This window comes from Vidua chalybeata, chromosome 18 (assembly GCF_026979565.1).
Source record: "Vidua chalybeata isolate OUT-0048 chromosome 18, bVidCha1 merged haplotype, whole genome shotgun sequence".
Classification (NCBI taxonomy): domain Eukaryota; kingdom Metazoa; phylum Chordata; class Aves; order Passeriformes; family Viduidae; genus Vidua; species Vidua chalybeata.
In genome coordinates, this window is record NC_071547.1 from 9592003 (window position 1) to 9607469 (window position 15467).

The window sequence follows — 15467 nt, forward strand, 5'->3', positions numbered from 1 at the left end:
TCTGCTCCTGCATCTTGGGACTGGAAGAAATGACTCTAAATTAATTCACATTTGCATTAAAAAAAAAGGTGAGGGAGTGGTGGTCCTTTAAAATCAGGTTTTATTTGTCTCCTCTGCTCTCTCGTGTAACAGAATCCTGCTCTTCTTCTCTGCACCCAAGTCTAAATAAATGGCACCACAGGAAAATAACCATTTCCCTCTAGTGTACTTGTTTGGACAAGGAGGCAGACTGGACCATACAGGTTCTAGTCTTAATCCTCTCTCTCTTCTCCTGAGTTTAGAGCTTTTCCTTTAGCTGTTGATGCCCCTAAAGTTAATGTCTTACCAATGATCACTGATGGAGGATGCGTTACTGCTAAAGCTTCCTGGTGAGGTTTGCGTGTCATCTCTTCATTTCCTCGTTGCCCAAAACATGTCAAGATTAAAAGCTGTTACTGCCCTGTCAGGCACTTCCTTTCCTGATGATATTGCAGAAGCAGGTTTGGGAGCAGAGGGGGTTTTTTGTTTGGTTTTTTTTCTGTTTTGTTGGTTTAGGTTTTGTTTTTTTTTTTTTTACAAAGTAGTCGTAGGCACTGCATCTTTGCTGTCTTTTGCTTCTATCCCTACATCCCAGAGCAGCTGAGTGAGCAGGTGCTGGGCCTTGCTGGCTCAGATCGAGGAATTCTTTGTGTTTTCAAATCTATGCAGACAGCAACTACAGTCTCTGTTCAGATTCTTCTGTGTGTGGGTTGTCCCTGCATGTCCTCCTGTCTGGCTCCTCTCCTGCTGGAAGTGAGAAGGGCCCTGCTGCAGGGATTACCTCAGCCCGGGCTGTCCCATTAGGAGCTCACAGACACTGCATCCCACACCTGAACTTCACTGAAGTCTGATCTGCAGAGGCACTTGACCAGCAGCCTGAAGCAGGGCAAAGGGGCCAGGGCTCTCAGCATCTCTAACTCTGGCACTGGTTATCCAGTGCCATGTAGTGACAAATTTAGCAAAACAGGCAGTGGCTGGCAAGTGCTGTCATTTTGCCACTACCAAGCCATTCAAACAGTCCCATTTAGCAAAAGCCTCAGGCTGCCCTATGAGCACAGGTTGCCTCCTCCCTCCTGCACACACAGCCATCACTTACAAACCTCAGTCCAGCCTGAGTGTACCACACTTTGTCCAAAGAAGAATCAGCACATTTTAACTAGAGGGTCAGTTAGCCATTGGTGAGGAAAACCTCCATCAACAGCTTCATTCAAGAGGGTCAAACTCCATCACTGTGCACCATTACAATGCACGAGGGGCAGCGTGCTGCTCCAGGCAGCTTCCTCAGCCTCGGTAGGCCTTCAGCAGCTGGCCTGCAATCACCAGTCTCTGGATCTCACTGGTCCCTTCGTAGATCTCGGTGATCCGAGCGTCGCGGTAGTGGCGTTCCGCTGGCATCTCTGTCACATAGCCCATCCCGCCCAGGATCTGGATAGCCTGAAACAAAGGTAGCAGCAGCAGAAAGTGGAGTCAATAAATCTGTTTTCTACAGAATGCACGTGTGCACAAACAGCCATTTTAAGAGGAATTGAGCTCACTGCAAGCATAATGGGGAGGGTGGGACACATGGGGATGACTGCAGCTCATTTGTGATCATAGGAATAACACAGGATTGATCTGGGTAAGAACGATATGGATATTCCAGATGGGCAATTAATTGCTTCAGAGGTATCTGTTAGTGATACGTATTCTAAGATGCCTTTAGGAAAGACAGGGGACACTAAACCAAGGAACAGAGGATCTCATCCAGGTGCAGTGGTGATGACTAGTGACCCCATGCTCTCTCCCACATCGCTGCTTCACTGCCCTGGACAGCAGCACGCACAGGCCACTTTAATAATACAGCTGCCACAGGCCAGTGTAAACTCCTGCCATCCTCCTACTTCCCCACATCCTGTGAAGATGGTTGTACTAAATGGCTTCAGCCATAGGGTTGGTTGCTTCCTTTGGTTGGTGTGTTTCAAATATAAATTAGTAAATTCCATCCTACCTTCCCAGAACACTTGTGAGACATCCAAAGTCCCTTCCCACATGACATATGTCAGAATTGTCAATTGACAGTTACCTGATGAGCAATGGACGTTGCAGCTTCTGATGCAGCCAGTTTGGCCATTGCAGCTTCCTTTGGGGAAGGAAAACATCACTGAGAGTGCAGCTGTCACAAAAAGGAAGCCCTCACAAGGGGTTCCTGCACAAGGAGCTTGAACGCTCACAGAGCAGCTGTGCAGAGAGACAGGTCTGATCATGGTGCCAGCTGAGAGCAGCCACCCCTCTCCCCTTGGCTACAACCAGTGCTGAACTCAGGGGGCTGCCCAAGAGTGGGCAGCAGGCGCAGGACCTGCTGGGGGTTACACCCCAGCAGCGCTGGCTGGGCAGGCGCTGAGCACAGCAATGCTCTATGGCTTTGAGCCTGTGTCCTGTGCTGTGGCTGCTGGACAAAAGCAGGGCTGGAAATACCTTAGTGAAGGGCTTTCCATTGTCCTTCAGCATAGCAGCTCTCCAGGTCAGCAGGCGCGCACCCTCCAAGGCCACAGCCATGTCTGCCAGCTTGAACTGCAACAACAAGCACTGCCTTTGGTCCAGGGCCTCTGCCTGCACAAGGGGACAGCTGAATTCTTCCACCCCTGGGGCCATCTAAGGAAAAGGAGCCTCTGTCCCAACAATTAGTTTTAGCATTTGAAAACAGAATTATCACCCTGTTTATCCCAGACAGTACAAAGTGCACTGTGTGCCTGATACCATACCCACACGGACTTTCCACCAGCCCCAGCACCCTGTGGAACTGCCCCGTCTGCCCTGCTCATACCTGCACTGCCTGAAGCTTTGTGATGGGCGACCCAAAGGCCATTCTCTTCTCAGCATAATCCACAGCACAGTCCAGAGCTGCCTGTGCTATTCCAAGTGCCTGTGAGGCAATACCAATCCTTCCTCCATCCAGAGTTTGCTGAGAAAGACACAAAATACATTTAAGTCAAGTCATACTTGTACACACACATTTCTGATGTTGCTGGAAAGCTGCTGTAGCCTTAAAAGTTCTCTGGTCAGAGACCTCCTGGATTCACAATGTTCCCAGTTATGCAGGAATAGAGAGCTGTAACAAGCACTGCCACTGCAGAGAGAAGGCAAGAGTTCAGCAATAGAAGGAGAAAGGAGAGGGATTGCTTATTAGCTGGGAGAAAAGCAGAGGGAGCAAAATAAGGGAAGCAGCACAACAAGGATCTGTTCTGGAAGGGGCTAGAAAGAACTCAGGCAGACCCAATGCACTCTGCAGCTGATTTTACTTTGGAAATCTGGTCAGTTTTCCTTTTTTACCCTCATCGTTTCGACACACATGTGAAAGTATTTTTCAAACTCTTTAGTGAACCCAGTCAGTTACCTGACTTAGCTCAAACACCTACTCTGCCCCTCTGTGCACAAGAATAAATTGCAGCACAGGGAGAAAAGGCTTTATCGTCTCAACCCTAGGCTGAAGGGCTTTAAAAGAACCTGTCAGTCACCAACTACTTTTAGTTCTGGACATAATGGAATGGGCTCTGCTCCAGGGAGCTCAACCCAAAATGTCAGGCTAACAAAGGGTGTTTTGCCCCTCCAGAGAGAGCAATGACCACTCTAAAAGGACAGTGCTTCACTGCAGGAAAAAAAGCTGTTCCCAGCTGCCTTGCTCCTCCTCAGAAGTCACATGCATACCATAACTCAGCTGTCATTCACCTTGAGACACTCTGCAGAAGTTGTTGTGGGCCTCCAGGACAACTTTCCTCTGCCACAGTACTCACATGGGGAAATGCCATGTTTTCCCTTTATCTATGGGTACAACTGGAGGAACAGAGGATTGGGAAAGAAGAAAAATTAAAATACACTGCCCCTGTTGACACAGCACTTCAGTGGTATCAGCATTGCTCCAGCTGAGAACTGCCACAATAAAAGTGCTGTCAAAAATGTGTGTAAATTAAACATTCATCAAGCTCTGGGAATGATTCCTCCCATGTTGGCAAGAAGAGCCAACAGCTTAACACGACACAAAACAGCTTATGAAAGCAGTCCTCACTGAAGTGACTGCCTCTGGAAATGGTTTACAAAACGGTAAGCTTGGGAGTTACAGCTGTACACACTCACAGCTGCACCCCATCCCTCTCTTACCATGGCGATTTTGAAGCCCATTCCTGGCTGCCCAAGGAGGTTTGCCTTGGGTATCCGGCAGTCCTCAAATATCAGGTTCGCAGTGGAAGAGGCTCGGATTCCCAGTTTGTCTTCTTTCTTCCCCAGTGACAGCCCAGCTGTTGGCATGGGAACCAGGAATGCACTAATGCCCTGCAACAAGACCCAAATTCTTAGCAAAGGTGTCTTCTTACCTTCCCACTTCCTTGGCTGTCAGCAGGTTCCCTCCATTTTACATAAAAGCCACACGTCTAGGTAAGGAGAAGGAGGGAGAGCTGAGACAGAACAAAACCAGCGCACATCAGCCCCTCCTCTGGTCAATGCCTGCATGGCTCTAAAAACAGAGTCCCAGCCATGGCAAAGTGCTTCTCCAAAACTCCTTCACTCCCACCCCTTTTTCCTGACTGATACAAACTATCACACCTTGTGCTTCAGGGATTTATCCGTAGTAGCAAACACCACTGTGGCCGATGCGTCCCAGGCGTTGGTGATCCAGGCCTTGGTACCGTTCAGAACCCACTCGTCCCCATCCAGGCGCGCCATAGTGGAGGCTGCACCTGCGTCACTGCCGTTTCCTGAGCAAAGCAGCAGCAAACAAGCCTCAGGTGATTGGTGACACACCGGGGGCAAACCCACCCCCCACCTGCACGCCACCAGCTCAAGGCACCTCTTGAACTGTGCTAGTGTCACCATCCACTGTCCCTCCCCCACAACAGGGAAAGGCCCATATGTGCAAGATGTTGTCCAGAGCTCTGCTCACATGGAATGAGTATTCTCAGCACGGACCATAAGATGACAGTTCATATCTTGGGTGCTGAGACTCCACTTACACAAAACTGCTATAAACCACCCTTCTACAAACTGTTCCAGTTTCAAACACCTAAAGCTCATCCTAGACCTGACCAAGGAAAGAAGCTACACCACATTCTTTGCAACAGGGATGGTAACAGTCACATCACCTGGTTCACTGAGGGCAAAACATCCAATTTTCTCTCCACTGGTGAAGGGAGCAATCCACTGGTGCTTCTGCTCTTCAGAGCCAAACTTGAGTATTGGCCCTAAATACAGGGACTTTAAGAATTTAGTGCTGTTAGTGCCTCTTGAAGATACAACCAATGGAGTACTCTCTAATGTGCTCTCCAACACACCCAAGAACCCACCACAGGAACAGATCCACTTCTCCCAAACACCCCTCTGCCATGCCAACCTCACCTCACGCCTGCCCGACACTCACGTTATTGACACTGACGATGACGCCCGTGGACGCGCAGCCCCTGCTGATCTCCTCCACAGCGATGGAATAGGCCAGGTAGTCGAGGCCTGCTCCTTTGTACTTCTCTGGCACGTCCATAGCCAGTAGCCCCAAGCCACCCATCTTCTTCACCTGCACAAGGGGAATGGACAGGTCCCATCCTCTGCAGCACCAGTGTGCCAGCAAATACAGACAAGTGGAGAGCAAGACATGTCATGAGAGGGCTACACCCAGAGGAAAAGATGCACACAATTCCTGATGAAATGGGAATCTGAACAAACTGGTAAGTGTCCCCAGATCCCAGTGACTTCAGCAGGCGCTGTATGCAGTCACTGTTGTTTAGGCTCTTGCTTGTTTAAAGAGCTTTCTTCAGTACTGGGAAGGGGGGAGCCTTCTGAAGGTGAAATACGGAGACAGAACTCCACCAGCATTTCCTCAGCCTCCCACCGAAGCTCTACCCTTGCATGTCTCCTGTCAGTAGAAATGGGAAATCTAGCTGATAAAAATCATTAGAACTTTACCTTTGAGTCTGCTGAGCTTCAGCCTAGGACTGCACAAAGGAAGAATTTTACAGAATGAATGACTGCAGAAAACAGTGGTGGCAAGGTGATTTTTTTCATTCCCAATAAAGCCATATCTTGCTTCCCAGAGAATTTGTTAGGTACATTGCAATCAATCCACCCCACGTTCCCCAGCTAGACCCCCTGCTTTGCAACCATAAGCTTCTGCTTGCTTTTAGAGGAACCAGGGAGAATTTTTAGATACATAATTTCCCTCCTATGTGGGCACCCAAAACACCAATTTTCCACATTAAATACAGAAGATGAACAAGACAGCTACTGATTCTATGTATGTTGTTTCATCTTATTAAACACTTGTTTGCATCTTGAATTTTCCCCTACACGTTCAATTCAAAAGACTCAGAATCAAATGTAAAATTCTCAGTTGAGAACAGTAAGGAGTAAAGTTATTTTCTTCCTTAGGGTAAGTGTGACTTTCCTGGCTACCGTCCTTATACCTTAATAGAAAGGGGAATGTGACAAAACTCTCATGCCTCTGACAGTGTTTGCCTGGAGTCTCTTGGCTAATGTAACAGGATCTGTTTTGCTGAAGCTTTGTATTTCATTGCTTAACATGCACACTGGTGTGTCTTTCCACACGAGAATTCACTGGTTTGGCTGGAATTTCGATTTATTCACAGCCCCAGAGGATAAGCAGCATGTACCACCTGATCGCTTTCTTCCACCATCTGAAATGCATTCACGTCATCTATGATTCCTCAGCATAAACCATTATGTGCAGTCTGCAAAAGTATTTGATTAATTTTATAAATCAGTTCTAGAATTTTTATTACAACCCACAGATAAGTTGGCAAGAGAACTAAAATCTCAGTGGTACTAAAGTCAGATACAGAGAAACACAAATAAAAGTGAAGAGCTCAAAATGCCCTGTGGGAATTACAACGTCCACATTCAGAGCAACGAGTTGGTCTAAACTTCAGTTTTCTGCTAAACCGGAGCTGAATATACATTCTGCCTCAGCCCGAGTGGTCCTGCCCCAGGGCACCAGGAAGGGGGTCTCTAGCTGTGCCTTCCCAACCCTGGCACCCACCTGCTCGGCCGGGAAGCGGTGCTCCTTGTCCAGCTGCGCTGCAAGCGGCATCAGCTCCTTCTCTGCGAAGTCCCGGACCGTCTGCCGCAGCATCTGGTGTGTCTCGGGCAGCTCCGCGCTCTGGTACACGGTGTGCAGCCGGCGGCACCGCAGGGCCAGCGCTGGAAGCGGGGAGAGGACTCAGCGCCGCCGCTGCCCTTCACACCGGGCCAGGGGCGGGCGCCGGCCCGCGAGGGGCTCTGAGGATCCCCCCACCCCGGGACACTCTCCCGCGGCCCCGCGGCCTCAGCTGCGGCCCGGCTGAAGGGCGGCGCCACTCCCGCGCCTGAGGGGACTCGCCTCCGGCAGGCCCTGAAGGGCACCGGGACGCCACCTCCCGCGCAGGCCGCGGCCCCTTCCCGCCCCTCCCGGGTGCCCCGCAGCCCCCGCAGGCAGCCGCAGCAGAGGGAAGCCGCTCCCGCCGCCCTCACCCCGGGAGGCTCCGCCGCGGCCGCAGCGGGACGCGACCGCCGCCATCGCCGCCGCCGCCATCGCGCCGCTGAGGGAGCGCGGGGCCGCGGCGCGCACGCGCCGCCCCCTAGCGGCGCGGCCCCTCCCGGCCCGCCCCTGCAGGGCCGCCTGCGCGGCCAGGAGAGGAGAGCGAAGGGAAGGGAAGGGAAGGGAAGGAAAGGAAAGGAAAGGAAAGGAAAGGAAGGTCCTTTATTCCTGCTGCTGGTGACAAAACCACGGGTGTACAAATACAGCGGCACCGCGGGGACACCCCGCCCACCGCGACAGCCCCGCGGCGCTGCCACGGCCACGGGAGCAGGGTCCGAAGGGGACAGCACAGAGGAGTCCAGGCGGCAGCAGCCCCAAGGCCACACCGTGAGAGAGATAAATAGTGTCCCGTAACAGCACTGGGATCCAGGCGGGCGGAGGGCGCGTTTGCTGGTGTTCATTTTCCTGCTGCTGAAGAGGAAGAGGTGCTGACTCCACCAGGCTGCCATCACTCAGCCTTGTCCACGGCAAGGACAAGAGGCGGCAGTGTTTAGGTCCGAGGTCGCACCTGACAGCGAGCCAGGCTCTGGGGTAGCACAAAGTAGCTCCATGTCACAGGACAGCAGAGCAGAAGACTGGGAAACAGCTGAAGACGATGTGATGAAACACAGAGCTGAGAAGTAGAGCTGCTACATTTGGACCTTACAGCTCCACTACCACCTTCCTCCTTCATTTCTGACTACTAAACACTTGTTTTATTCTTCCTGAACCCTCAGATAATGGAATAAGCATCCCCAAGCACCAGAGAAGAGGCTGCTGCTCCTCTGCAACAAGAGACATTGAATATCCTCAAGTACACACACAAGACATTTCCTACCAAAAACAGAGGACAAGGACAGAAGTACCCAGTCCATACAAGAGATGACCTTCCTTCACAAGGTGCAGTATGTATTCAAAACTCAAGGTATGAAAATAGCTCTCCAGGAAGTTTGCTGGCATGGATCCAAAACCCTTGCCTCACAAATGGGAAAAAGAGGTCCTGGTAATAAGAGGACAAATACTGGAAAAAACATACTATGAGTCTGTGGGTTTGGTCCCTTTCTTTTGAAGTTTTGAGCCGAACTCAGTATGGTCGCAACTTTTTTCTTTTTCCAACTCAGCACAAAACCTGAGAGAAGCAGTCTTTGATACCTTCTTCCTTGCTCAAACTCCAGCTGACACTGAAAGCATCTCCCTTGCCTGCAGCACCAGGTTACAACTGACCATCCACCTGCCAAGGATGTCATCCCAGTGGAATTTCTTCCAAGCTCACTGGCATGAGTAGCTTTGACCCACCAGAGCACACACTCCAGAAGGAAACTGGTCTGCTAAACCATGTTTACCAAAGAAATCATCCCTGTCACAAGGAAAAGAGGCTTTATAGAAAGTACCTAAGAGAAAAGGAATCCTAGGTAAGCTACTAAAGTAGGGACAGAAGTTTGGAAATCCCTGACTTTCTGGACTACAGTCAACTTTTTCAGTGCTGGGTTGCCCTCTTGGAGGGACTTTCTTTTTCCTGCAGCAAGCTTTTAGGGCAAAGACCTTCTGATTTGGCAAAGCAAACAAACTCAGCTAAAAACCGCAGGGTGCTACTGCTGCCTGCGAGTCTCCCGGTATTCCTCCAGTTCTCCCTTTTATTGCTGAACAGCTAACACATTCACCAGTGTGAGAGCAACCGCTCCAGTGCCGTTTCCTGGGCTCCGCCGATAGCCAAGGACAGGAATTCCCTTTTCCTAGCGGGACCCAACACCGGCAGCGCGCTCCCGCCGCCAGCAGCCGCTAGATGGCGCGCGCGCGCCGTGCGCGCCCCCATCTCCCCGTGCGCGCCCCCGCCCCGGTCACGAGCCCATCCGCCTTTGAGGAACCCTTACAGTGACAAGAGAAACAGATGGGAACCGTCACACTCGTAAGAAAAGCGAGGGGTTGCTTCATGTAGAAAGTGTTATAAAAGTAACGTTTAAAGGCACCTGGATTTATACTACATACAAAATTCAGTTCAATATGCTAAAATTTGCCAGGGAATAACAAGTAGGCTCTTCAGACACTATTTCTGAACACTTCAGGGTGAAAAGCACACTTCCAGGCAGTTCTGCTTTGTGGCGAGTAACTTAGAGCAAAGCAAATGCTTCCCACCTCAGAGGCACAGCATGAGGGCTGTCGAAGGTGTTCACTGTAAGAGGCATCTCGAGGTCCACCTCAACAGCAGCTTTAACTAATCCTGAAGATCCTAAACAAGATTGCATTAGTGCCCGTGGAGATGCTGGAGGGGATCGATGGTGGCAGAATAGCTCTTCATCTTTCCATCAGGCAGACCTTGCCCCTCCACATTCCCAAGACATTTGTTGTGGTTGCTCATGATTAATGCTCCACCCAGAACAGGTCATTTGTTGCGGTTAATCATAATTAAGTATCTTCCTAAGAGCTGGAGATTCATTCACGGCTGCTACCCCACACACTCTCACTGCTTACTCTGATGCCAGCTTATGTTCCACACCAGTTACTTTCACTAATCTGGAAGTAAAGGAAGTGGTTTTCTATTGCTGTCTGCATTAACAGGCTTTAGGCTCTGATGTCCTCCCCACTCAATCCTGCTAAAACACAAACGATGCTGAATCCCTCTTAGCATAACAGGTAACCATTGAAGAGTTAGGTTTTAACTGTCTCAAGAACAAATGGAACTAGTATTAAAAAAGGTCTCCAGTCTAGACACAACCTAACTCCTCTAACAAGAGGAGCCCAGCATGGGGACTGGAAAAGTACCAGTCTTGAGAGCCAGCAAAACTGGCAAAAAAGGTTTTGATAGCTGAGATTTTGCACAGTTGGGAAAAAAGGTTTTGATAGCTGAGATTTTGCACAGTTGGGAGCTTGCCCCAACACAGCTACTGGCAAGACACAGGTCCTCCTCTTCCCACTGCATGATGCTATCTCCCATTGCCAGACCCCAAACACAGCTGTGGTATCAACCTCGGCAGCATGACTTCCTAAACCATAAATAAGCAGCTGAGCAGGCAGAGCAGTGATGGGAACAATGAAAAAGAGAACCATGTACATTCTCACTTTCCAAGGATCCCACTCCGTAACACTGAGTGATCTGACCTGGGAAGCTTTTCGCTACTAATATCTCCACTGCAACAAAGAAAATGAGCTGGTGCTGCTCACAGAAACTCTGACAAACCAGTCAGGTTTACAACTGTAGACTGAAGCCTGCTTCCTACTCATTTTTCAAGTGATTTTCCACATTCTCCCTTTTTCCTCTAAGCCCCACTGAAGTGACACCTTCACCCCAGCCAGGCTGACAATGTGCTGTCTACCTAAAAAGCAATACATTCTGTAGCAAGGGCCAAAAAATCCTACAAAGGGAAGAAGGAGAAATGTTAAATACAGTGAGATTAACATCAGCTCTAAGGTTGACCCCTGAGCTCCAAAATTCAACAGTTTGCTCACAAAAGCTCAAACACAAATGCTATCAGAGGAACAGCCCCCTTTTTCCCCTATCTCCTATCTCTAGTGAAATCTCTGGCAAAACAGAGCTTAAATGTTCTTAGGGGCAGCTCAGGCCCCCAGAGGCAGATGGAATATTCCTGCACTGCTTAGAAGCTGAATTAGTCTCTTTCCCACTGGAGAATATTGCGATGTACCCTAAAAAACAATGTCAGCAATGCCACAAACAAAACCACTGCCACTGAAGAGATGATCTATCCAACTGAACAAAAGATCTGCTCCTCAAGCATCCCTGGCTACTTGAAGGGGTTAAGATTTTCTGCTAAGAAATAGCTTAACACAAACAATCTGACCTGTTGAAAAAGGATATTCACCCAAGAGGTGAAACATCAGAAGCACTAAAGGTGCAACCTAACTAGAAAGACTAAGAGCAAGAATTGTCTAAGAGTCCCTCTGATGACTGACCTAACCAAGGTTATCAGAAAATAGCCAGAAACAGAGAAGGAGAGGCAGGAAACGCTGAGTCTCAGAGAGAGAGGTGTTGCAGGGAGATTTCCTTTCAGGAGCCGTCATCTTTGCTTCGTGTTCTCAGCCTCATGCACAGAGAAAAAGTTTGACAAGAAGCCTTGTTGCACGAGACAGCAACTCCAGTCCACTCCTGCACATCTGGAATGGTTAAGGGCATCACAGCATCCAGCAGACAGAATGATTACTGTCCTCCATTGTAAGCATAGTCGGCTTTGTTGTGCATAATCAACTTGTTGTCCACAAAGTAAAAGCTGTCCGAGCGTGTCTCGTACGGGTTTTCAACCATCAGACGGACTGTGAAAGAGAAAGCTCCATTACATTCAACAGCCAGCCACAGTCAGGATAAAAAGGACTCTGCTACTCCACTGGATTTACTAGGCTGATGCTCTGCCCTACCCAAGGAACAGAAGCAAACTGCTCTTCTGAGCTTACTTCAAAGGCTCAGCCTGTCCTTTCCCTTCTTCCCATTCACGGGACAAGTGCTGTCAAAAGCAAACAGAGGGGGAATGAAGTAACCTCACTCAAAATAAGCTTAGAAACTGCCAGAGCCATGAATGAAGCCAAGCAACAATCACATCTGTAAACAGAAGGAGCCAGTTTGTGGCACTCTCCACATGTACACAGGTGGGATGAAAACCCCAAACCTTCCCCACAGCCGGGCAGCCCCAGAAGGGCCCCTGTGCCTCTGCTCTATCCACCCCCTGAGGTCAAACGTACCCTGCACAATCTGTATTTGCAGAGATCTTAGCAGGCTTAAAAACAGACCTCAAGGAAGAACCGCTTCTGTTCCAAAGCAGGAGGCTCTAGCCCTAACAAGCAAGTGCAGAAAACAGATGGGTGGCTATAAAAAGAACCCTTTCTTCAGTGATCTGTTTTCTTCTGGGCTACACTACGAGGCATCAGGTATGTCAGCACTGTGACTCTGATCAGTTCTTGCAGCTTGTGACTTAGGACAGGTTGTCTTAGGTTTTCATTTTCAAAAGAGGAGACTTTGCAGCACAAATTCCTAATTCAGAGAAGATTACACATTGCTAAACTGGGAACCTGTATCTGTTCCTCTCCCCTCAATCCCAGTCACAACTTCTTTCACAATTAGAGGGAGAGAATGAGCAGATGCACACACAAACAAAACACCACTCAGTGTGGCAAAGGAGGTACTTACTAAGGTCTTCTGAGAGCTGAGGGAATTCATAAATGTGTTCACATGTGTTCCTGCTACTGGGGATGCAGAAGCCAAAATCAAAATCAAAGTTCTTCAGCAAGCGATCTCGGAAGTAATGCCTCTCAATCATTCGGAAGTTTGACACTGGCTTTTCTCCCACTGTGAATTCCACTCTGCATGGAAGAATCAGGAAAAAAACAGCTATTGGGAAGAAAAAAGCCTTGGCCATGAGGCTACACAAGACTTCTCTACAGAGAGTTTGATATTTGTAGTCTAAGATAGGCTCTCTCGAGTCTTCAACCCAGTTTTGTTATAAACTGTCACGTAACACTTTGTAAACATCCAGTTCTCCCTTCTTTTCGTGAACTCATACTCACGTTGCACCAACAGTCCGAAGACGGAGAAACGCTGGGGTGAACTGGTACCGAACAAAGCGACCTGCACTTGCGTCCAGTTCACTGCTGTCATCTTCATCCTCCACAGCGTGCTCTAGAAAACACACCTGGAGTGAACACACCTAGAAAACCAGCCGGGAGTTACTCTGCTCATAGTGTACACCCGAGGTGATAGTGGCTAGTGGGTGTATCAGGACAAGCTGCCTACTGCTTAGGTACTGAATGTAAACACATTTAATAACTGGTCTGAGACTTATACTGGCACGAAGTGAAAGAAAAAATACTTGTCATGACAGTTGACCGCTCCCCTCAATCTCACAGGATATCCCCCCTCACAACTGCCAATGCACATGAACTAATTTCTATTTTAACCAGCCGAAAAAAGGAAGATTGCCAGTCGATAGTTCTCTCCCATCCAACAATAATCACATCTTTATCACAAGTTTCTCAGCATAGATAAACTCAGTCCTATGCTTAAAGGAGAGGAATTTAGTCATCAGGACATATACCAAAGGACCCTTCTGCTCAGTTTGCATGGGTCGTGCATTGTAACCTCTCAGCTCTCTGAGTCTCTCTATCCTCCCAGCAACGTTTGCATGCTCTACCTGAAGCAGATGGCTTGGCAATTTCAAAAAGTACTGTTCCAGTTTCAAGGTCCCGGATCTTAAACCTGGTGAAGTCAATGTTGTAAATGTTGTCCTCAGGCTTACATAAATAATCTAGGAGAGAAAAAGTATAGTAACATTTCAAAACACCTGTGACCACTTACCAGATGAATTTCCCTTTTTGTTAGCCCTAGCCCGATATGTACTGTTCCTTGTTTTGCAGAATCTTCATGAAAGCAGGACAAAATTAAGGATGTGAGAAACAAAGGCATGGTAAGTGCCAGGTAGCAGAGCAAGAATGGGATGCGATCGGGACAGAAAAGCAGAGATCAGCAGCCCAGAGGAAAAACAAAAAACCTCAAACAAATCAAAACCCACAACCAACACAAAAGTCCCCAAACTTTCTGGAAGTTGTGCGGGAGCTGCCGGCGGGCGCACCCCGAGCCACCGCGGCCAGCGCGCCCGAGCCGCCGCGTCCCCCGCCGGCAGCGCCGGGCCGGGCCCCGCCGCTCCCCACGCCGAAGGCCCGGCTCGGCCGCGGCGGCCCGGCCGGCAGAGCCCCCCGCCGCTCCGGGGACCGGCCCGCACTCACTCTCCGTCACCCGGCACAGCCCCAGGACGTGCTCGGGCCGGACGGTCTCTAGAGCCAGTAACTCGGACTCGGTCCAGGGCTGCCGTGGCGGCGCATCGGCTGATCCGCGTCGGCCCCGCAGGCGGCCGAGCGGCCCCGCGGCCCCCGGCGGCAGCTTCTTGTCCGGCCCCGGCGCCGCCGCCGCCGCCCGCGCCCTGGAGCCGCTCATGGCCGCTGCCAAGATGGCCGCCGCCCGCCTCGGTAGCTATGGGAGCGCGGGGCGGGGCGGGGGCCGTTGCCAGGCAACGCCGCGCCCGAAGCTCAGCAGGGCCCGCCGCGGTCGCGCCCGGATGGGTGACCCGAGAGCCCCGCACGGGCACCGTCGGCGCGGCACCCGCTCCGTCCCGGGACACAGCGGGACAGGCCGGCTGGGAAAGCTGAGTTGCCTGAGGGAAAACAACACAAGGAACTAACAAAATCGCTCCCGGCCGGCTGCCAGCCCGCGTCCCGCTCCCGCCGCTGCACCCGGTCGTCACCCGTCGCTGCCCACCTGGGCTCCTGTGGTTCTGAAGGCATGGCCTGAACCCGCAGCGCAGCCGGTGACACAGAGAGCAGGTATTCCCCGAGAGCCCTGCTCTGTTTAGGGGACGGTGGCAAGAACTTTTCGGGAAGGGGCAGCGTCAGCAAGAGGATGCCATGGAGGGCACAGCACGCCCCTGCCCGGGGACACCCCGGCTGCTGTCCCTGGGGAGCGGGACAGCGACAGGACCCCGTGCCCCCGGGTCAGTCAGTTTCGTGACCACACACCGGAGGTGGCAGTGGCAGACATCGGACGAGTCTCCCCAGCCTGCTGGGAGGGACTGGGAAGGGACTTGGAGGGACTCAAAGTATCAACAGAAGGAGGAAAGAATGTGTTTCTTCCCAAAGAGGGGCAGCCCACCGGCCCGCAGAAGGCACACGAGAGCTGCCAAGAGTCACCTCCGGCCCTCTGGGGAACTGGGCAAGAACAAACGTCTGCATCCTCTTTTTGGAAGTCCTCCAGCTGACACCGAACATGCTCACGATGACCAAAAGCAGATTTTGAGCAGTGATTTGTGATGTTTGCTGTGGCTTGTGAGCAGCACACTCCTGCTACTGCCAGCCAAATGTTATTTCAAAAAAAACCTGCCTGCACCAGTGCTCCTAAATCCTCCTCGCTGCATGGGCTTGGTGCCTC

At 50.7% G+C, this 15467-nt stretch overlaps 2 protein-coding genes and 1 long non-coding RNA gene across 3 annotated transcripts; 1 reads left to right on the forward strand and 2 right to left on the reverse strand.

Annotated features, from left to right (window-relative positions):
• Positions 1-83: 83 nt before the first annotated feature.
• Positions 84-7576, reverse strand: ACADS (acyl-CoA dehydrogenase short chain). The gene is made up of 10 exons (XM_053959912.1): positions 7504-7576; positions 7034-7194; positions 5405-5554; positions 5130-5241; positions 4594-4745; positions 4153-4323; positions 2822-2959; positions 2473-2568; positions 2081-2137; positions 84-1452 (listed from the first exon to the last, which is right to left on the reverse strand). The coding sequence occupies exons 1-10, from the start codon at positions 7562-7564 to the stop codon at positions 1300-1302; spliced, it is 1251 nt and encodes a 416-aa protein (XP_053815887.1). The 5' UTR covers positions 7565-7576; the 3' UTR covers positions 84-1299.
• A 137-nt stretch (positions 7577-7713) lies between these two features.
• Positions 7714-14480, reverse strand: UNC119B (unc-119 lipid binding chaperone B). The gene is made up of 5 exons (XM_053959922.1): positions 14273-14480; positions 13681-13794; positions 13058-13169; positions 12681-12853; positions 7714-11812 (listed from the first exon to the last, which is right to left on the reverse strand). Exons 1-5 carry the CDS (start codon positions 14478-14480, stop codon positions 11700-11702), a joined length of 720 nt encoding a protein of 239 aa, XP_053815897.1. The 3' UTR covers positions 7714-11699.
• Positions 14481-14580: 100 nt separating this feature from the next.
• Positions 14581-15329, forward strand: LOC128797163 (uncharacterized). The gene is made up of 2 exons (XR_008434030.1): positions 14581-14866; positions 15179-15329. It is a non-coding gene; the product is annotated as an uncharacterized LOC128797163 (long non-coding RNA).
• Positions 15330-15467: the final 138 nt, after the last annotated feature.

Coding starts and splice junctions, on each gene's coding strand:
- ACADS (XM_053959912.1), bottom strand. CDS start 7,564: ATGGCGGCGGCGGCGATGGCGGCGGTCGCGTCCCGCTGCGGCCGCGGC. Junction 4,324..4,593: donor ATAAATCCCTGAAGCACAAG/GTGTGATAGTTT, acceptor GTCTTGTTGCAG/GGCATTAGTGCATTCCTGGT. Junction 2,569..2,821: donor CAAAGCTTCAGGCAGTGCAG/GTATGAGCAGGG, acceptor TTGTTGTTGCAG/TTCAAGCTGGCAGACATGGC.
- UNC119B (XM_053959922.1), bottom strand. CDS start 14,480: ATGAGCGGCTCCAGGGCGCGGGCGGCGGCGGCGGCGCCGGGGCCGGAC. Junction 13,170..13,680: donor TGCCAAGCCATCTGCTTCAG/GTAGAGCATGCA, acceptor TGTGTTTTCTAG/AGCACGCTGTGGAGGATGAA. Junction 11,813..12,680: donor TCAGCTCTCAGAAGACCTTA/GTAAGTACCTCC, acceptor TCTCTTTCACAG/TCCGTCTGATGGTTGAAAAC.